Genomic DNA, 21,425 nt, shown 5'->3' on the forward strand with positions numbered 1-21,425 from the left:
TTATATCTTCATGCTAAAGGAAGCATATTTGTTGTATTACAGAGCATCCCCAGCCATTTCTAAACCATGCAGTCTTTACTTAAGAAAATACTCCTCCTTTCTTCTCCTCCTCCCTGGGATCTCTGTCCCTGGAATTCTGGGACCTAAATTCTCATCTAGAGAATCAATTTCACCTTTTTTTTTTTTTAACATATCCCTTCCCAGACATGTCCAAACTATATCTGAGAAGGGGCAGTATTCTACTCCCCCCACCAGCATTTCTATCTCCCCTTCATATGTTGTCTCTACCAACTAAAATATAAAGTCCTTGAACTGTCTTGCTTGCTTGTATTTGGATACGGTGATTTTACATAGCACCTAGTACATAGAAAGTGCTTAACAAACATTTTTTCATTCATTCATCATTGAAACATAAAACTCAATGTAGAAGGGACCTACCTCAGAGGTCATTAGTCCAAACTTTTCATTTTACAGATGAGATAGAAGTCTAAAGAGATTAATTAACCTTAGTGAGACTCAGAGGCTGATTCCTGAGTCAGTGCTGCCTTCCCCTCAAATCTACTCCACGTCTACTTTCCCTGTTTCTAGCAGTGATTCCATGATTCACTCAGTAGAGTCAAAGCCTTGGTATTATCTTCGACTCATCCCTCTGCCTTTACTCCTCTCAACAAAACAGTTCTTGTGTCTACCCTTGGAGGGTCCCTTATATCTCTGCCCTCCCCTTGATTCATTATCATTGAATTAGAGACGGTTGGGACTCAAGATACTATCCAATCCACCCCCATCATCTAAGACATGAGAAACTGATGTACAAAAGAGGTTCCCACTTCCACCACCTTTGTTCATTAGCCTCCTAATGACCTTCTTTCCTCCCCTCTTAGCTGTTGCCATTCCTTCCTTCATACTGCTGGCTGGTAAAGCTTCCTAGGCATCACTCTGATTGTGTCAACCCTATGGTCCAAGATGTACCATGGTTCCCTATTACCCACTTTTGAAGTTCAAACTTGAATGCTTTCCTCAGTTGGACATCCATTCCCTTTTCCAACTTTATCTCAAACTACTCGATTCTACATACTATAAACTAAAGTCAAAATGGACTCCTTGACATCTTCCATATCAATAATAATATATACAGCTAGTATTTATATAGGACTTTAAGGTTTACATCATGTGTTATAAACATTATCTCTTTTTATCTTCACAAGAACACTGGTACCGTTCTTGTCTCCATTTTACAGATGAGGAACCTGAGGTCGACAGAGGTTAAATGCCTTGCCCAGAGTCATATAGCTAATCAGTGTCTGCTGTGGGATTTGAACTCACACTTCCTGTGCCACCTGCCTATCGTCAGGCTCCCCACTCTTCCATCTCTATGCCATTGCTTATGTTCTTTGTTCCCTATGCACAGAATGACATCCAAACCCTCCCCCAATATTGCCCTCCCTTTGAGGCCTACCTCAAATGATACCTCCTTCAAGGAACCATCTCTGCTCTTCCATTAAGTCATAATCATCCCCTCCTGGAATCTCCAATAGGACTTGGTTTTTACTTCTCTCATGTCCATTTATTGTTTTGTTAGTTATTTACCTATGTGTGATAACCCCTCCTATGAGGCTGTATGCTGTGTGAGTACCAGGGTCTATGTCTTAAGCTTTTCCATTATGGAGCACGCTATAGGTATTTAATAAATATTTCTTGCTATTTATGCCAGATCATTTTTTTTCTTCTCAGAGACAAGTCAATTTATAAGCAATGGGAGACTATCTGTGTTATCTTGAGCCTGGACTCTCATTTCTTTCCTTGTATATAGAAAGATTGAGGCCTTTAATAGGTCAAAATGCTGCATTCATGCAATTGGGCTTTGCAGTTGCTATATAAACACAATGAAGACATGAGTATAGCTTAGGTGTGGGGAGAAGAATGACCTTGCCTCCCTGCATCTCCTTGTGTCCTGGATCAAGTTCACTTATAGATAAATGAGAAAGGATTTTGGGAGTATGAAAAAGTGGCTAACTTGAAGCTGATAAGGTAGTCATTTGTAACAGAAGGCTTTGATCTCCTGAAACCTGAGGTGGAAGGGTCCCAAAGGACACATCTAATCTCAGCCCAGGGACACTCCCTATGTATTAGTGAAGGGGTTTGTATTTGATGGTCCCTTAAATCTTCCCAGGCTTACTATTTTCTGAGCATACATTTCCACTTTCTCTAAGAAAGGCTTAGAATAAAACCAGCATTCAAAGCCTGGCATTTATTGGCTTTGTGACCTTAGATAAGTCTTTTAACCTATTTGGTTCTCAATTCCCTTATCTGTACTTCTAAAGCCTATCTAATAAGGCAATTGTAAATGAGGCTTTTTTGAGATAATTTTATATCAAGCAATTTGCAAACCATTGTAGGGAGAGAGTTATGATACAGAATTTGGCATAAGCAATTCTCAGCAAGGGAATTCTCCCTCTACCAATGTAGATACCAATCGGCTCCACAATTTAGAGTCTGAGACAGTTATTTGAGGTCAATATAAATTAGGGGACTTGTTCAGTATCACAGAGCCGGAATGCGTCACAGGAAGAACTTAACACCAGGTTTTCCTGATTCTGAGGCCTAAATCTCTAGCCACTCCCATGCTACCTCTTGGAAAAGAGCTGAAACCCTTAAGTATTAGCTGTGATTATGGTGTACCTGAGCTCACAAATACCTCTCCACATAGGCAGCAGATAAAGGGATCTAAGCTGTCTCAAAAGGTAGGCAGCTCTAATTCAACAGGTTGTTAAATTTTTCAGTATGAGCATTTACACCACAGAAACTGGCAATCATTATGAATCAGTTTGATCCATTGGTTTGTTGCTTGTGTAGACTTAAGAAAGTGTTAAATAATTCAGATTAAAATTAAATGTATGTGTAGTATAGAGACAGATTGATAGATGGTAAATTGATAGATAGTAGGTAGATAGAAGATAGATTGATAGATGATAGATAGATGGATATTTAATAGGTAGATAGATGGTTGATAGAAGATAGATTGTTAGATAATAGGTAGACGGATGATGGATTGATAAATAATAGGTAGAGCGGTAAATGATAGATTGAGAGATAATAGGTAACTATATGATAGATTAATAGATGATAAATAGATGATAGATGGATAGATAGATAGCTATTTAGATATATAGGTAGATAGATATTTTTTGAGATAGGTGGTTAAGCCCTGATTCTAAGCCCCTTTCTCTGCCTGCCAGTACTCCTCCTGCTTCTCTTTCTTACTGTGTGTGACCTGCCAAGATGGTCTCCTCAAGGAAAGGAAGTGACCACCCCACCAGCTCTTCCCCAGCTTTAGCCCCACTCCCCCACCTACCTTTTGACATATCTTTGGGTGGACAGATGGGGATTGAGGTCGTTGTTCAAGCACTGTCTCACTCTTGCAGTCAGATACTCCAGTTCCATTTAAGTCATTTAAGGTCTTTCCCAAAACCCTAATTTGCCTCTGCATCTTTGGTTTTCTATCCCTGTTTACTCCCTTTGCTGATTGCATTCCCATACCATCATTTTTAGTTCTAGATTATCTACAAATAAGAACAAAATTTGGCATTGTGGAAACCAAAGCATAAGGAGCCATTTCTGTATGCAGGGCAAATGTCATAAAAGACACTCCAGGAAAGTAAAAGAAAGGAGGAAGGAAATAAGCATTTATGAAGTGCCTACTATGTGTCAGCCACTGTGCTAAGTGCTTTTTATAGAAATTAGCTCACTTGATCCTCACAATAACCCTGGGAAGTAGATGCTATTATCCCCATTTTACAGTTGAGGAAATGGATGCAGACAGAGGTTAAATGACTTGCCCAGGGTCATATAGCTGCTAAATGACTGAGGCTGATCTGAATGACTGAGATCTTCCTGACTGCAGACATAGTGCTCTATTGTAATATGGTGCCACTTTCCTCTAGGTGTCATGGAAGGGCAGAAAACATTTCTTGAAATGCTGAAGGGAAATTGGCACCCAAGAGAAGTGACCCCAGGACACCAAGAGAGAGCTAGTTGACACAATATATGGTATTGGACTTGGAGTCAAGAAGACCTGAATTCAAATCCTGCTTTAGACACTTATTTGATGTGAGGCCTTTGTCAAGTCACTTACCTCTCAGAGAAGGATGATGGTAGAATCTAGGTTGTGTTGAGGACCAAATAAAATATGTAAAGTACTTTGCAAACCTCAAAGCACTATGAAAATGTTAGCTGCTATTACTGTTATCATTATTATGCCACTTCTGTAGAAGATACAACATGAGCCAGACTGGAGAGAACCTTATGTGGGATGCCACTCCATGCTGGGAGAGAATGCCTGTGTACACCATCTGATGACTTCTAATTTTGATAACTTATTCTAGCCAACTAAGTCCTGTGCTCATTTGTTTCCACAGTACTAAAGGAATGCAAGGGGCAGCTAGGTGGTGCAGTGGATAGAGCACCAGTGCAGAAATCAGGAGGACCTGAGTTCAAATCTCACCTCAGACCCTTGACACTCACTAGCTGTATGACCTTGGGCAAGTTGCTTAACCCAATTGCCTTATCCTGGGTCATCTCAAGTCATCCTGATGAATATCTGGTCACTGGATTCAGATGGCTCTGGAGGAGAAGGTTGGTGACCTGCACAGTCCTCCCTCACGCAAAACAATGTGAAGTTCAAGTCATGTCTTTATTTCTCTGATGGCATGGTCTTCTTTGGCAACGAAGGACAAACACATGCACTAAAGGAATGCAGATCCTGAAAGAACCCTCTCAAATTTTCATGCTCCAAGGATAAGTCTTAATTGCCCTATCCTAGCTACACATTTGAGTGGAACAAGTGCTTTTCGTTAAGTCAGAGTACCTGGGAAGTCACTTAACCATTTGTGTGGCTTTGGATAACTCATTTTGTCTCTCTGAGCCTCAGTTTCTTTGACTGTAAATGGGATGACAATAACTGTATTACCTACCTACAAAAGTACATTAAAGAAACTCATTCGTAATCTTAAAGCACTTCATGAGTAGCTTATTATTGCAAATAATAATAAGTATCCTTTTACTGATCTTTTTTTTCACAGCCAAATGCTTTGTCTTGGACCTTTGAAATCATGACCATATCCTCCCTTCCCCCACTTTTGGGAATTTTCCATTCCTTTGGATTTAGCTACCAAAAGCTTGGGCATCATTCATTAAGAACAGCTCCTAATTCCCCAGTCACTAGCCAAAATGTGTTTCAAAATTCCATTGATTTAGGCTGGACAGTAAAGCAAGCCCTAGACCTGGAGTCAGGAAGTCCTAAGTTCATATCTGGCCTCAGACATTATATCTGCCTCAGTCTCCTCATCTTTAAAATAGGGCTGTTGTAATGATTAAAAGAAATAATATTTCTAAAGTCCTTTACAAACCTGAAAGTGCTAAATGACTATCGTGATAATGATGATGATGATGATGATGATGATTGATAGAGGAAGTATCTAGATGTGTGATGTCATCAGGAAGGATCACTGAATATGAAGACCTCCTCTACCTATACAGACAGGCAACTTCTTTTCAAGTTTCTAAGGGGGTGCTGATAAATGGTTAACAACCAGCTCCCTACCAAAAAAAGTCTATAGTTGACATTTTTAAATTCAATTCATTTTTCTCCTTTATTTTCTTAAAAACAAGGGATCATTAAGATAATAAATCAGGTTCTGCTACTTGCAGCTTGCCAATTTCTGAGATATAAATGCCTGCACTGAAAACTTAAAAATTGGTTCCCACTGCTTAGAGTGAGGTCCAACACACTCCTCAATTTAACACTTTAGAGAGTTGGTTGGGGGCACTGAGAGGTTAAGGAATCAGTCCATGGTCACACAGTCAAAGCCAGGGACGATATCCCTTCTGCTGCTGACCTTCTCAGGTTTCTGTGCAGAACTTCTCCCTCTCCCCTTCTGCTTCTTTCAGGGCAGTAGCCAATTCTGATGCCTCATCATCACTTTCTCCCTGACCAGATTTTATTTCATTATGCTTCCTCTTCTCCCCAGATGAAGGCAGCTCTGAAGAATGACTTCATACTCATTGCCTATATTAGAGTCATAAGTCCCATACCCACCTTTCCCCTCCCTCCTATCTCCCTTATGTAAGAGTGAATGGGATTTCAGGCAAGGCACTCATTTTAAATATTCTGCTCCCTACCACCTCTGGTGTGTTTGTGAAATGCTTTTCCCGCCTTTGACAACCTCTTGTTTCTTCATCTCATTCAGTGTTGTGATTGCTCTTCCTGTTCCCATGTCCCTGTAAAGTCCACATTCTTTTATTCAGAATCTCAGAAGTGACCTCATTCCATGGAACTCCTGATCAAACTATGGAATCTGGGGAGTTGGAGGTTATCTAATTCAATGGAGTCCAGTGAGATTTTAATGCTCACCCAAAGTGTGGTGATAAGTTCACCACATTTCAATCAAAATCTATTTTCTGAGTACCTTCCATGTGCAAGGCATTACTGTGAAGCATTCAAAGAGATAGAAAACATAGGTCTTGGGCAATTATTATAGAACTAGAACTGAAAGTGAACTTGGAGACAGTCTAGTTAATTTTACAGCTGAGGAAACTGAGGTTCAAATGTTAAGCAGCTTTCCCAGGGTCACATAAGAAGTACATAGAAGAGCTGAGATTTAATCCAGTGCTCTCTGACTCTTTTCACTCTACCAGGTTGCCTCAGAACATTGCAGTCTGGTTGCCTTGTGAGGTAATAAGTGTCTGGTCACTGGAAAAATTTGTCAAGTGTAGGTTATTAACCTCTTCTCATCAGGGATATTCATGCTTCAGACAGAAGTTGGATTAGAGAAATGACTCCTTCCTCCTCCAATAATCATAATAGCTCATATAATATGGGCATCACTTGATCATTTGTAAGATGTTCTCTTCACAACAACTCTGTAAGGTGGGGAGTACAGGTGCCATCACCACCACTTTATAGATTAGAAAACTGAGGCTCCAAGTGGGTAGGAGACTTGAAGACTCTTGGATAGCTTGTTAGGACCAGAACACTCAAGTTTTCTGATTCCCAGTCTCTCCATTGACTCTTCCATTGGGAAAAGGTCTTGAGCTTACACCACCAAAAAACTGTTTGAAGGAACTGGAGAAATTTACCTGGATATTTACCAATCCCATTTTCATCTTCTCGAGGGTAAACATATCCAGTTCCTTCAAACAATATCCTTATAGTGTAATTTCAAGATACTTCCCCAAAAATCAATGGAGAGACTGGGAATGGGATTGGTGAGAAGTAACACATGAGAGTCATTTAAGAAAATTTGATGGGTTAAAATGTATAAAAGGAGTTTTACTCATTCTTTTTGATCCCAGGAAAGCAGATTTAAGAACAATGAGTAGAAATTGCAAAGAAGCAAATATGGACTTGAGATACAGGAAAAGACTTTTTTTTAACAATTAGGGCTATTTCCAAGTAGAATAGAGGCAGGGAGATCCCCCTTCAATGGAGGTTTTCAGACAAACAGTGGATGATCCTTTGTTGAGTATATGGTACAAAGGATTCTGTGAGGCGTGGACTAGACTAGATGACCACTTGAGGCACCTTACCATTCTGTGATTCTGTGAGTGGCATAAAAGAAGTCATCAAAGAAGAGTAAGATCTTAAAGGGAGGTAGGTCAGTGTGCTGTACTACAGTGAAAATAAGGGCTAACTGATGATCAGTCCATTGGTATTGATGCAAAGACAAGAGATATACAGAGGAAGAGCTATAGGGTGGTGGAAGAGTTTATGGAACGACAAGAGCAAGAGTTCCACAGGATGTCAAAGCATAGATGGATTGTAATCATCATGGTTAGAGAAAAGAGCCCCATCAAATGAGAAATTTTTCTGAACTCATTTCTACCTTTTTTATTTTATTTTGCTTATACAAATTAAGATCATACCAGAGAAAGACCCCCAAATTACTACCATCTTTTCTAAAGTCCTAGTTGTACTTCACATGTGTGTGTGTATTCTTCCTTCATTGCCGAAGAAGACCATGTCATCAGAGAAATGATTGTACTTGACTTTTGTTTTTGAGTGAGGGAGGGCTGTGCAGGTCACCAGCCTCACTTCTCTTGTCAAGCCATCTGAATCTAGTGACTAGATATTCATCAGGATGACTGGAGATGACCCAGAATGAGGCAATTGGGGTTAAGTGACTTGCCCAAGGTCACACAGCTAGGGAGTATCAAGTGTCTGAGGTGAGATTTGAACTGACTCCTGCACTGGTGCTCTATCCACTGCACCACCTAGCTGCCCCTACTTCACAAGTAGGGTATAGCTGAAGAATTTGAGAGAGAGTCCTGAGTAGCTCCTATGGTCTGCCTCATTAGCATAACAACACAAAGTTTATTAGATTAGCTAACTACCACTTTAGAACACCTGGAGAAGACCAAAGAGGGTGAGATAAGAAAGGAAAGGAAATTGCAAGTTGTAGACAGATGGTAACTGCAAGGCATTGTTGAGAGTGAGAAGGGGAAACTGTACAGAATGGGGGCAAGGAATAAAGAGAAGTCCAAAGGGGGTCCTGGTGGATGCAGTCACTTAGTTTTGGGCAGTGGGAGAAAGAAAGAGCTTCCTCTGAGAGCTCTAAGCCTGATTCAATGACAAACAAGTCCTTGTTCTACATGCATTACACCAGGAATAATAGCTGGCATTTCTGTAGAGGTTTAGGATTTGCAAAGCCCTTTCCCCATAATAACCCTGTGAGGTGAGTTACACAATGTCCCCATTTGACAGAGGAGAAAAGTGAGACTTAAAGAGAAAGTTTACCTGCAGTCACATATACCCTCATGCCAACCTCCACTCCTAGTAAGAAACTGAACTCGAACCTAGATTTTGAGTCATCTTATTCTTTTATTTGGAGGTAGCTGGGTTTAAAGAGCCATAGGAACCTAGGATTGAGGAATGAGAATCCTATACCATCCCTCAGCCTTTGTATTTAATTCAATGAGACTGTATTAAGGTCTCTATGTGATCATCTGTGTGCTGGATGCTGGGGATAGAAATAAAAATGAAAAATAATCTGCCCTGAAGGATCTTACAATCTAGGACAATGGTATCAAACTCAAATAGAAACGGATCTCTGTGTCGTTATATGTTGACTTAGAAAGACCATTATAACAATATTAACAATGAATAATATTAATGGGCAGCTGGGTTGCACAGCAGGTAGAGCGCTGCTGGGACTGGAGTCAGGAAGATTCAGACACTTACTAGTGGTGTGACCCTGGGCAAGTCACTTCACCCTGTTTGCCTTAGTTTCCTCATCTGTCAAATGAGCTGGAGAAGGAAATGGTAAACCACACCAGTAACTCTGTCCAAAAAAAGAAATCCCAAAGGGGTCACAAGGGGTCTGACAGGCCTGAAAAGCAACTCAGTAATATTAACATTATCTATGTGGTGTTGCATTTTAATTTTATTTTATTTATTCACTCATTCCGATAAAATATTTTCCAATTACCTTTCAATCTGGCTAGACTGCTCTTGAGAGAGTTTCCTTAGACCCCAGTGAAATCACAGGTCCACTTCCAAAAACACTCCTCAGAGATGCCTTGAAGGTTTGCAAAGCTATTTCCTCCCAACAGTCCCTCAAGGCGGCCGATTCACATATTTATAAATGTTACAAGTTACATTTGCATAGGCCTTTTTAGGTGTGTAGGGTACTTTGCTTACATTATCTCACTCACACTTCACCACAAGTGACTAGTGCTAAAATCTCACCATCCCCACTTTACGGATGAGAATAGTGGGGCTCAGAGATCTTAAGTCATTTTCCCAAGGCCACACAACTGATTTTAACCCTGACTCTAAATGCTTCAGAGCAGAGATAACAAGAACAGCAGTGTTTGGTCTTCTTTGTACTACAGAACACTGACAGCTAAGGCACCTGTGGCCCTCTAGGTCCTCAGGTGAGGCCTTTTGACTGAGTCCAAGTTTAACAGAACAAATCCTCCTAATAAGGGAATTTGTTCTGTGAAGTTTGGATTCAGTCAAAGGACTGCACATGAGGACTGCACATGAGGAGCTAGAGGGCCATAGGTGGCCTCCGGCGTCAGACACCCCACCCCAAATTATGGAATATGGGGAACTGGCACTGTTTATAGGGTGCTTGATTGAAAAGACCTGGGTTCTAATCCTGCTTCATACACTTGCCAGCTGTGTGACCCTGGGCAAGTCATTGAACCTCTGCCTCATCTGTAGACCAGGGGCAATAAGGACACCTACCTCCCAGGGCTTATCATGAGGATAAAAGGAGACTGTTTGTAAAGTGCTCTGCGAACCATAAAACTCCTGATAATTGCTAGCTGTTATTATTATACAGATGGGCTGGGCGGTGATGTGATATGCCCTCAGCCACTCAAATAATCAGGCTGAGTAAGTACACAGAGTCACTGGTGGGAAGCTCCCTGTTCTTTTCTCCAGGCCCAGGCTAACCCTCACCCCAGGAGCCAGGCAGGCATCTCCTTTCTCCTCCCACAGCTCTGTTAGGAAGTCAGGCTTCAGATTCATTAGCCAGCCTAACTCTTGCTTCCTGAAGGCTCCGAGGCCTGTAATGTTCCTGTCTTGCTACCCAGATTTATAATCATGATTTCTAGCCCCTCACAACTGGAGTCGAATTTGCATATTCCTTTTCCTCTTCCTATTCAAATTCTCCCCATTGGCAAGCTAGCTCCAACGTTCACTCTCCCCCGGATTACATTTTTGGCTCCCCTCCCTACACAGCAGCATTTCCCCAGGACTTTGGACACCCTTGGAAGTCCAATATTGAGGGGGTTGGTTTGAGACACAGCTGTGTGCGGTGATGCGTTAGAAACAGTGATGGGCCTGGAGGAGGGAGACAGGTTCAAATCTCAGCTATTTGCTAGCTGTGTCTAGGAGTCAGTCACTTAATAGCTTTATGTTCTAAAAGGTTTTAAACTTTGCAGAGTTTCATTTTATGTAAGGGTGGGATGATTAGATGCCATTGAGTAACTCAGTCACCCACATATACACACCCACATACCTACATTTGGGCCTCACAATTGGACAATAATAGGCATTATTATCCTCATTTTACAGATAAGGAAATGCAATCAGTAGTAGTACCATGGAAAGACGTGGGTTCTAATCCTGGCTCTACCATTTCCTTACCCTTCAGTGGTAAGTGAGACCTAGGACAAGTCCCTTAACTTCTGAACCTAAGATTGCTCATGTATGAAGATGGATGAAAGGAAAGAGATCAGCTAAAGATTCCCTACCCCACAGGGGAGGAGCAACCACCAAGATGGTGACAGGTCCTGAGATCAGGTCCAGTGAGGATCATTAGAACACTGGGTATGTTTAGTTTGGGAAAGAAAAGATCAGGTGGGGAGAAGAAGGGTAGTCCTCTTTGGGTTATTTTAAAGGTCTATCATATGGAAGAGATTTTCTGTTTTTGCCCTAGAATGCAAAACTAGCAACAATGGGTAGGAGTTTTAAAGAACAAAATATGGGCTTGACATAAGGGAAAACTTACTAAGAATTACTAACAATTGCAGGGTAGGATGGGGTAGCTTGAGAGACTGTGGGTCCCATGTGCTAGAGGGCTTTTAGCAGAGGCTGAAGGAACATCTGTTAGATATGTTATGTGTATAAGTTGAACTAAATAGCCTCTGGGATCCATTCTCAACACAAATTCTGTGATTCTATAATCTTCAAATTCCACTCCACTTCCGAAAGTATGATCCTTTGCTCTTTGGCTCAGAAAAGTTGTTTTTTTTCCATGCAACCACAACTACTCAGTGGGATCAAGGTAGAGTTGAGCTCAGGTCTTCCTGACTCCAAGTCCAACATTCTTTCCATGAGATTTTAGTTTCTAATTTGCAAGAAAATAACACTTTTATTACTTCTCTCTTAGGGTTGTTCAAAAAAAGTTTTGTAAACCTTAAAGCACAATTAAGAGTGGATCATCATTGCCTACAACTAATGTATCTTCCTTGTACTAGATTGTTGTTGTCAAGTCATTTCAGTCACGTCCACCTCTTGGTGGCCCCATTTGGGATTCTCTTGGCAAAGATACTGGAGTGCATTGTCACTTTCTTCTCCAGCTCATGTGACAGATGAGGAAACTGAGGCAACCAAGAGTAAATGACTCGTCCAGGGTCACACAACTAGTAAGTGTCTAAAGCTGGATTTGAACTGAGGAAGAGGAGATTTTCTGATTCCAAGTTTAGTACTCTATTCATTGTGCCACCTAACTTCCCCTTGTAGTAGACACTCTGTTCATTTTAATCTTATGCCTAAGAACATCCTGCTGTGTGATGTATATGTATACATACATACATATATATATACATATGCATGTATATGTATAGGTGTATATATATAGGTATATATACATACTCTAAATTTTGGACTGTTGGAGTTGAATCTGTCCTGCTTTTCTGCCCTTTTTCCTGCCTAGTTTAAATAATTATCTGACATGCCAACCCTGAGACAGTTGAGGTCAGAAAGGGGCTGTCCCATTGACATGGAGAATACCTACAGCCACATTTTTTTCTTTACCCCATCCAACTACCTCTCAACATCTCCCATTTTATCATAGAAAGGTGTAATTGGGTAGGAAATGTTTTGAAAGCCCCTTGAGGCCGAATTGTTGACCCATCATCTGAGCCCTGAAGGGGATAGGAGAGACCACACATCACCGCCACCCTCTGGATGGGCAGGGTAGCCTACCTTGGACTTCACTGTTGTGGCAACAGCAATGGTACGGCCTTCATCACTATGCTAACCTCTGGCAGAGATTAAACTGTGCTCTTTCTGGGACAGGGTGACTAATGATGTGTTTCCCTGTCTTGACCTTCCCTCTACAGAAGCCTTGGGGATATGGGTCTGCCAAAGACTGACCCAGTTTCCCCCTCATTCAGTCATCTGCATAGGAAGCAAGCAGATGTCACCTCTCAGGTCACTGTCACTCCAACAACGGCCAATGCAGGTAGGTGGGTCATGCTTTGGGATAAGATCACCTAGAGTTTAATTTTGGCTGAGGTTGGAATACTTTGGGAGACACCACCCAGACAAGAGATGATAAATTGGAATTGCATTCATTCTCAGATTTGTTCCCATTGTTGACTGCCACATATTTCTAAATAAAACCATATTTCCAGAGTTCCAATTCAGTTCAGCAAACGTATTAGCTGCCTTCCCTGTGAAAGACATTGCACAAGGGCACAGGGATAAAAAGAAAAACATGAAAATCAGCACCTGCCTTTAAAGGCCTGACTTTTTAGTGGAGAATACAACATGAATGTGGGTTTATTTATTTATTAAGAGCTTATCAAGCAGTGTGTATAAAATTACAGGGATTCAAAAATAGAAATGAAGTCAGTCCCTGCCTTCAAGGAGTTTATATTTTAATGAAGAAGATAACATATGCAGAGTAAGGGTAGCTGGGTATTTGAGGTATTTTGGTTTGCAAAGTTACAGAGGAAGGGAGTGGAACCACAGAGGAGGCTGCAGACATGTCTTTCTAGCAGCATTGGCAACGTTGAGTTTGGTTGTGGTTCTAGAACTGGAGACTGGAAGGTGAAGGGGGGAGGAGGATGTTGGAAGGGAAAGGGAGTAAGACCCTTGGGAAGCAAGAAGATGTGAGTAAAAAGGAGCATAGAGGGAGCAGCTAGGGAGACATAGTGAGGCAATCAGCAATCAAGAATGAGGGGAGGGAGCCCTGGGCAGGAGTTCCACAATTGAAAGTTTTAAAGGGAGAAAAGCCAGAGGAAAGTATGGCCAGAGCAGCTGGTCTGATAGTTGTGACCATGTATATATTTGAATAAATTTGAAGTGCTTTGTAGGAGACAATAATAATAAGGGAAATCAGGGCAGGCTTCCCACTGGAGGCAGCCCCCTGAATGAAGCCTTGAAGGAAGTTCAAGATTCTAATAGAATGAAAGTGAAGAGGGGATTCTTTCCTGGTATAGGAGAAGTCTGTGACAAGAGGTGGAATGTTCTATCAAGGAACAGCAAATAGGCAAATATGGAAAAGCATATTCCTTTCTGGACTAAAAGGGAAAAAACTCCTTCTTCTCTCCTCCTCTCCTCAAATCAGACAAGCATTTTGTATCCGAAAGGGAATTCCCTCATTTAGCAAATATGTATTGAGTGCCTCTTATGGGGTTAGCTCTCTCTGCATCGTTATGGAGGATATAGACATACAACAGCTAATATTTGTTTAATGTCTTATGTTTATAAAATGCTTTTACATATGCTGGGGATTTTCATAGCAACCCTGTGAAGTTAAATACTTTGCTGGAAGTATGTAAGAAGAAACATTTAGTTGTTGTAGTGGCTAGAGCACTGGGCCTGGGGTCAGAGAACTGAGAGCAAATCTACCCTCAGACACTTACTAGCTGGGTGATTCTGAGGAAGGTATTTAGCCTTCAGAGGCTTAGTTTCCCCATCTGTAAAACTGGAATTTTAATAGGATCCACTTCACAAGGCAAAGTATAAAATAATATTAAATTTGTGAAGTATGTTGCAAACTATATAGCATTACATAAATGCTAAAAAAAAAAATAATAATAATAAGAGCTTGTAGTCTTGGTCTCAAGAGACCAAAAGACCAAGAGACTAGACTTGCCCAAGGTGATACAAAGTTACAGAGCTAGGGTTTGAACTCCAGTCTTTACCCATTCCACCTTGTTGTTTGTCCTTCATTCCTGAAGAGGACCATGACAGCAGGGAGGTGATGCTATGACATGCATTGGATTTAAGTGAGGCAGGGCTGTGCAAAGTCACCAGCCTCACTTTCTGCTCCAGCACCATCTGAGTCCAGTGGTGAGATATAGGTCAAGATGACTGGAGATGGCCCTGGATGCAGTGGGAGATCTAGGCCTTTTTAAGGTAAGGGTCTTTTGATGGAGGCAGTGCCCATTCAATGATTAAGGCTATTTAAGAAATGAGACAGAGAATGGTCTTTTTACCTAGTAAAAAAAGAAAGTAGAAAGAAAAGAAAGAAAGAAGGAAGAAAAGAAGGAAGGAAGGAAGGAAGGAAGGAAGGAAGGAAGGAAGGAAGGAAGGAAGGAAGGAAGGAAGGAAGGAAGGAAGAAGGAACGAAAGAAAGAGAGAAAGAAAAAGAAAGAGAAAGAAAAAGAAAGAAAGAAAGAAAAAGAAGAAAATCTGGGAGAGGAAGCTCCTCAGGTTTTCTGTCTAAAACAGAAACAATTACCATTTACATTCACTTTGAGCCAATTAGGGCCCGAACAATGACCAAGTGGGCCTTGGCCTGGGATCTATTGTTGGCCAATCAGTGAGTCAGAGTGACCTGAACACCTCATGGCTGAATCAGAATCTCAGGATCTCAGAATTGGATGGGATCTCAACGTCCATCTGGTTCAGCCTTTGCCTAAATAAAAATCCTCTGACCTTCCCAATCTTCTTCCATCTTACTCTCTGCCATGTATATTTGACCCAATGACACTGGCTTTCTTGCTGTTCTGTGAACAAACACTCCATGTCCTGGATCTGGGCAATTTCTCTGGCTCCTTCCCCACCATGCCCAGAATGCCCTCCCTCCTCCTGTTTGTCTACTGACAGCTTCCCTGGCTTCCTTTAAGTCTCAACTAAAATCTTGTCTTCTACAGGTAGCATTACCCAATCCCTCTAAATTCTAGTGACTCGCCTCTCTTAATTACTTCCTATTTATCTGGTATATAGCTTGTTTGTACATATTTGTTTGCTTCCTGTCTCTCCTATGAGATTGCAAACTCCTTGAGGGCAGGGATGTCTTTTGCCTCTTTTTGTATCTTTAGTGTGTAGCACAGTGCCTTCTGTACAGAAGTGTTTAGTAAATGCTTATTTAGGAATCTGAGTGGTGCAGTGAAAAGAATACTGGTCCTTGAGTCAGAAAAACTGAGTTCAAATCTGGCCTCAGGCACTTACCAGCTGTGTGACCCTGGGCAAGTCACCGAACTGCTGTATGCCTCTGTTTCCTCAACTGTAAAATGGGGATAATAGCAACTACCTCACATGGATGTCATTATAAGAATCAAATGAGATAATATTTGTAAAGCACTTAGCTTTACAGTGCCATGTACTTAGTAGGCAAATGCTTATTCCTCTTTTTCCCTTTCCCTTTCCTTCTCATACTGATTGACTACCATGTGATTGGCTCTACATAATAACTAATAAGTGGGCTATCCAGTATTAGCTCAAAGATGTTCAGTGTGGGAAATCCCATTATTTCCTGAGGTGGCCCGTTGCACTTTGGGAAAGCCTAATTTTGCCTCTTTGCAACTTCTACCCATGGATCCTCTGAGATCAAGCAGAATAAAGCTAAGCCTTCTTCAATATGGCAGCCCTTCAAAATACCCAAAGACAACCATCTTATCTCCCCTGAGTTTACTCCAAACTTTCAACATCCCCATTTCAAATCTTCAATTAGTTCTCATATTCATAAAATTAAAAGCCTTCCCCATCTTGATTACCTTTGTACCCAACTTGTAAATGAAAGATTCTTTTCTTTGATTATGTTTGAAAGCATTTTAAAACTTATAGAGTATCCTTCTTTCATCTGAATTCTCTGCAGGCATCTCCTATGATACCAGCAAACAACTTAGATAAACATCTGTCTTCTTACTTATAGCTTGACTTGAAGAGTCACTGCCCCCTAGAAGATCATCTTTTAATGCCATGATCTCAGAATCAAAATTACACAGACAATGGGAAAGTGTATAGTAGGTGTATTATTCTCAAAGATGTTCTTAAGCAATTGTGTGAGTCTGTACTATCTATCAGAATTGGAGCCTAGACTATTTCAGGATGACCCTACTATCATGAATTTAGTCCTTGTTCAAAACTATGTCCCTCTCCCAATACACCCATCACCACCAGGGCATGTACCATACATGTACCACATGTACCATACATAGCCATAGAACCTAAGATTCTTAGAGAGGGCAAAAGATAACACACATATATACACATACATATGTACACACACATACATAATACATACACATATACATATGTACACAGACTACTCTCCCAACTTCTCCTTACCAATCAGTACCCAAAGGGGAGAAATAAAACCAATCATAGCTTAGCACAGTATGTGGCACAGAGCATTTCCAAAGACCATACTCAAAGAGGCTACATCCTTTCCAAACCCTGGAGTCTTATCTGCGCCTGATTTTTACTGAAAATAAGGCACTTCACCTAAAAGCACCAAAGTGTGACCACACTAATTATCTGCCAGCAGGTATCTGGTAACTGTCCCTCCTTCTCCTTAAATATCCTGACTCCTTCTGTCTCTATACACAGGCAGGATGGCAGTACATTTGCCCATGATGTTTTCCATGCTTCTCCACATCTCCGGAGGGCTTCTCTAATTACAGTGCTAATTGTTTCTCACCAGTAAGACCATTCCTACCCCCTGCCCATTCCTAAGATGAGGTAATGGAGGTGATTTGGCCTTCTTACATGTGCTTGGAGAGAATTGGCTCATGTAAGAACATTGTGGCCTTCCTATGTTCATTGGCATGCCATGTGATTGCCAACATCTTTACAACCATCTGTTGTTGGTCAACCACTTTACCTAGTGGCAGCTGCTCCTTGTGACTAAATGCCTATACTTCATATCTCAAGACTCACATAGCCAGCGTATACTTCCGATACATCTTCCTCCCTAACCTTCTTTGGAAGGGCCAGTGAGTACAAAAGCTCATTCCACTTCCTTCTGCCCACCCCACCCCTCTGCACTTTCAGGGTCTTGTCAGGAAAGACAGATTAGTGGATCCTTTATGATCTTATGACTTGATTTCACTACCTTGGACAGAGGCTTGAATCTCAAAACTTAATCCACTAGAGGTTTCTCTTCACCCTTTCAGATAATAAGACTAGCATTTACATGGCACTTGAAAATTTTCAAAGTGCTCTATATATGTTATCTCATTATGCCTCATTAGAGACAGTTAGAAGGTACAGTAGATAGAGTTCCAGGCCTAAAGCCAGGAAGATTCATCTTCCTGAATTTAAATCTGGCCTCAGACACTTACTAGCTGTGCGGTCCTGGGCAATTCACTTCACCCTGTTTGCCTCAGTTTCCTCATCTGTTAAATGAGCTGTAGAAGGAAATGACAAAGTCTTCCAGTTTATGTGCCAAGAAAACCCCAGATGGGGGTCACAAAGAGTCAGACTCAACAGAGTCATCTAGACGTGGTGCCTTGAATACAGCCCTTGGCCTGGAGGCCTACCTCAGATACTTATTCTTGTGTGATCCTGGGTAAGTCCCTTAACCTTTGACTGCCTTAGTTTTCTTGGCTATAAAATGTCAGTAATAGCATTCACTTCTGAAGATGTTTGTGAGGATCAAATGAGATATTTCTAAAGTGCTTAGCACAGTACTTGGCACATAGTAAACACTTAATAAATATGTGCTCTTATTTTATGTAGATGCTTATTTTACAGATGAAATTGAAACAGACTTGCCCAAGGTCATGTAGCTTAGTAAGTGTCCAAAACAGTATAAAACTCAGATCTTCCTGATGCCAAGTCCCATCAATAAGATAATATTTGTAAAGTTCTCAGCACATTGCCTCGGCTCATAGTGGGTGTTTAATAAATCAGTTGCCCCATCTCTTGCTCTTCATCCAGTGCACATACTTAGTCTCTTTCTTGGGGTCATCTTGAGCAAGTTTCCAGCTGTTACCTGAGGGAGGTTGAAGCTTTTCCCCTAATAGTCACATTCAAAAATGGTATATGGTAATGGGCCCTGCTTAGCTGGTGCTGTCTGAGACACTAAAGCTCAAATAGGACCCTTGTGGAGGCCATGTTGGTAACCCCCAAATTCCCCTGCCTGTATGTGCCCTGCTTTACAGGTCAGGGGAATAGACTTTAACAGCTCTACATAAGAAAAGATACCTAGATCCCATCAGCTGCCAAAACCTAAGGATTCCTCCTCCCAATGGGGTCAGAGAAGTTCTTTTACTGCAACTAGCAGACATTCTTTCCCAATTACCAAGACAGTTACTAGCTGTTTGATTAGAAGGCAGCAAAGTTGTATAATACAGTGATATCAAAGTCAAAAAGAAAGGGGAATCACTGTACTATACTTTCCTACAGGCCCCATATTGACTTAGAAAACCACACGTGTTTACATATTGCCCTTTTTTATTAATACATTAACACATTAAAATAGGATAGGACCTACATTTTAATCTGGTTCAGGCTGCACTTGAGGAATGTTGTGGGCTCCATGCAGCAGATGGCCCACATGTCTGACACTTCCAATTGAGGAGAAAAGAATGCTAGGATGAGAATGGGGGAAAAGAAGCCCCTAGGACACTAGTTGCGTGACCCTGGGCAGGGCACTTAACTCTGCTGCCTCAGTTTTCTCATCTGTAAAATGAGAATAGTAATAGTCCCTATGTCATAGAGCTGTGAATATCAAAAGAGAGAAGGAGAAGGAGGAGAAGAAGGAAGAGGGAGGGAGGGTAGGAGGGAGGGAGAGAGAGAGAGAGAGAGAGAGAGAGAGAGAGAGAGAGAGAGAGAGAGAGAGAGAGAGAGAGAGAGAAGGGGGTGGGAGAATTCTTTTGCCACTCCTATACCTCAACAGACTTCTGGTCCTTAATCCACCCCCTCACTCTTCCGATATATCAAATGTTACTTTGTTTTCAGGGTCATATAAACCAAAGTTACTAAATTTCTGTTAGTTCATTTTTATACAGCATATTAAGATTTGCAGTGCTCTCCATGCAATAACTCAAAGGATTCTCCCAACAACCCTATGTTACTGTCCTCTCCACTTTACAGATGAGAAAACTAAGGCATGATGATGTTAAGAGACTTGCAAAGAACCCCAAAGCTAAGAAGGGTCTAAGACAGGATTCAAACCTGGGATTTTCTGACTCTGAGTCCAGTGCTTGATCCACTATCCTTTCAATGCTTGCTTAAGTCCTTTCAAAACAATTTTATCAGTTTCACCTTCTCCCAGCCTGTGATGGAACACAGTTGACAGGACTCATTGATATGGACTAACCATTGCTCTTACAACTTTAGTTCTCACATGCCAACAGCTACAGACAACTTTCAAGGAGGATGCTCCAAATGCCCACAAACCCTAACCTGAATTTGCCAGTAATTCCCCCAATCCCAGTCCATCCATCCATCAGAGAAGCTGCCCATTCCAAGGTGGCCCCTTCTACATTTCTTCATCACAAAATCTACTTCTGCCCCATGAAGAGGGAAGAAAAGAGAAGGAGGAGGATAAAGAGTCCTTCCACTAGTTTTGTTAGCCTCTGATCTGTGGCATCCACTGAGATCTAGAAGTTTCCTTTAGTCAGAATCTAAATAGAGTCCAAAATAAAATCTGGCCATTTGTGTCCCTGATTAATCCTGGACAGGAGTACAATCCTGAAAGAAAACATTGTAGGTGGGTTGCTGGAAGGAGGTTTATTCCATCATGCAGAGCCTTAAATATATCATTGACATCATTTTAGCCATTCGTTAACTTAATGCTTTTTTTTCTCTGCAGGTCTTCCAGTCAACACCCTGTTTTGCTCCTTGTTCTCTACCAGCTGGCTCTATTTTTCCTTATTAATAAAATTGTGCACTTAAAAAAAACCAGCAAGGAGTGTGTAGCATCACTATGTATAACAATACTGTCAGTAAAATGTTGCAAGGATCACAGCCATGGCTGAGATCAAAGGGGCAAGCTGTTTAGGTTATTGTTCTGTTAACCACATTGCTGATTATCTCACAGGAATTAACACATAGCTAAAAGAGAAAACTTCCAACCGTCCGTCCCTCTACCTGCAGGTTCTTGCTTCCTGCTTCACAGACTCTGTGAAGATTAACCTGTCATCTTTAAAACTCTTTGAGTTTCTTGGGGAGAAAAACATGCTGTGAATTCCAAGTATTAATACAATATTAAATGCTTATTGAATCAGCAGCACCCTCCACCAGAACGCTCATTGCTTTCTTCATTCAGATCACCAATGACTTTTGCTAACTCCCTGCTGGGGTACCGAAGAGCAAATTCCTGGCAGTATTTGGTTGGGATACCATACTTGTCAGACAGCCTAAAATATCATTAAGTGCCAAGTTACACTTGACAGGTGACTTGGAAAAAAAATTATCATCAAGGCTTACTGGCTTTTGCTGTCCATCCAGCAGGTACAGGCATCCCCAGATGACTCTGGATATCATTTAAAACTATTTAACTTCCTGAAGGAACGGCTAACATAGTGTTTGGTCATAGCAAACATCAATGGCATATCTAGTTTCTAGTTAACCTTTGCATTTTCTCTGCCAAACTCATGAGTTTTAAGTTATTATTTAGAAGAAAGGAATACCGTACTTGGGATGGTGATTTTTCCTTGGAACAGTGTATTTTTCCTTCTTGCTCCACTATGGATGACAGATTAGTGAATTAGTTGCTGTGTGATTACAC

General features: G+C 41.2%; 1 protein-coding gene across 1 annotated transcript in view; it reads left to right on the forward strand.

Annotated features, from left to right (window-relative positions):
• The window catches only part of LOC140523202 (protein FAM78A-like), a 44,792-nt gene extending 24,202 nt beyond the window's left edge, over positions 1 to 20,590 (forward strand). Inside the window, exons 2-3 of the mRNA XM_072638189.1 lie at positions 12,853 to 12,974; positions 20,508 to 20,590. Coding sequence (XP_072494290.1) covers positions 12,853 to 12,974; positions 20,508 to 20,590 — 205 coding nt within the window. The remainder of the gene's footprint in view (positions 1 to 12,852; positions 12,975 to 20,507) is intronic.
• The last annotated feature ends 835 nt before the right edge of the window (positions 20,591 to 21,425 follow it).

The sequence above is a fragment of the Notamacropus eugenii genome, chromosome 2, assembly GCF_028372415.1.
Source record: "Notamacropus eugenii isolate mMacEug1 chromosome 2, mMacEug1.pri_v2, whole genome shotgun sequence".
Lineage (NCBI taxonomy): Eukaryota > Metazoa > Chordata > Mammalia > Diprotodontia > Macropodidae > Notamacropus > Notamacropus eugenii.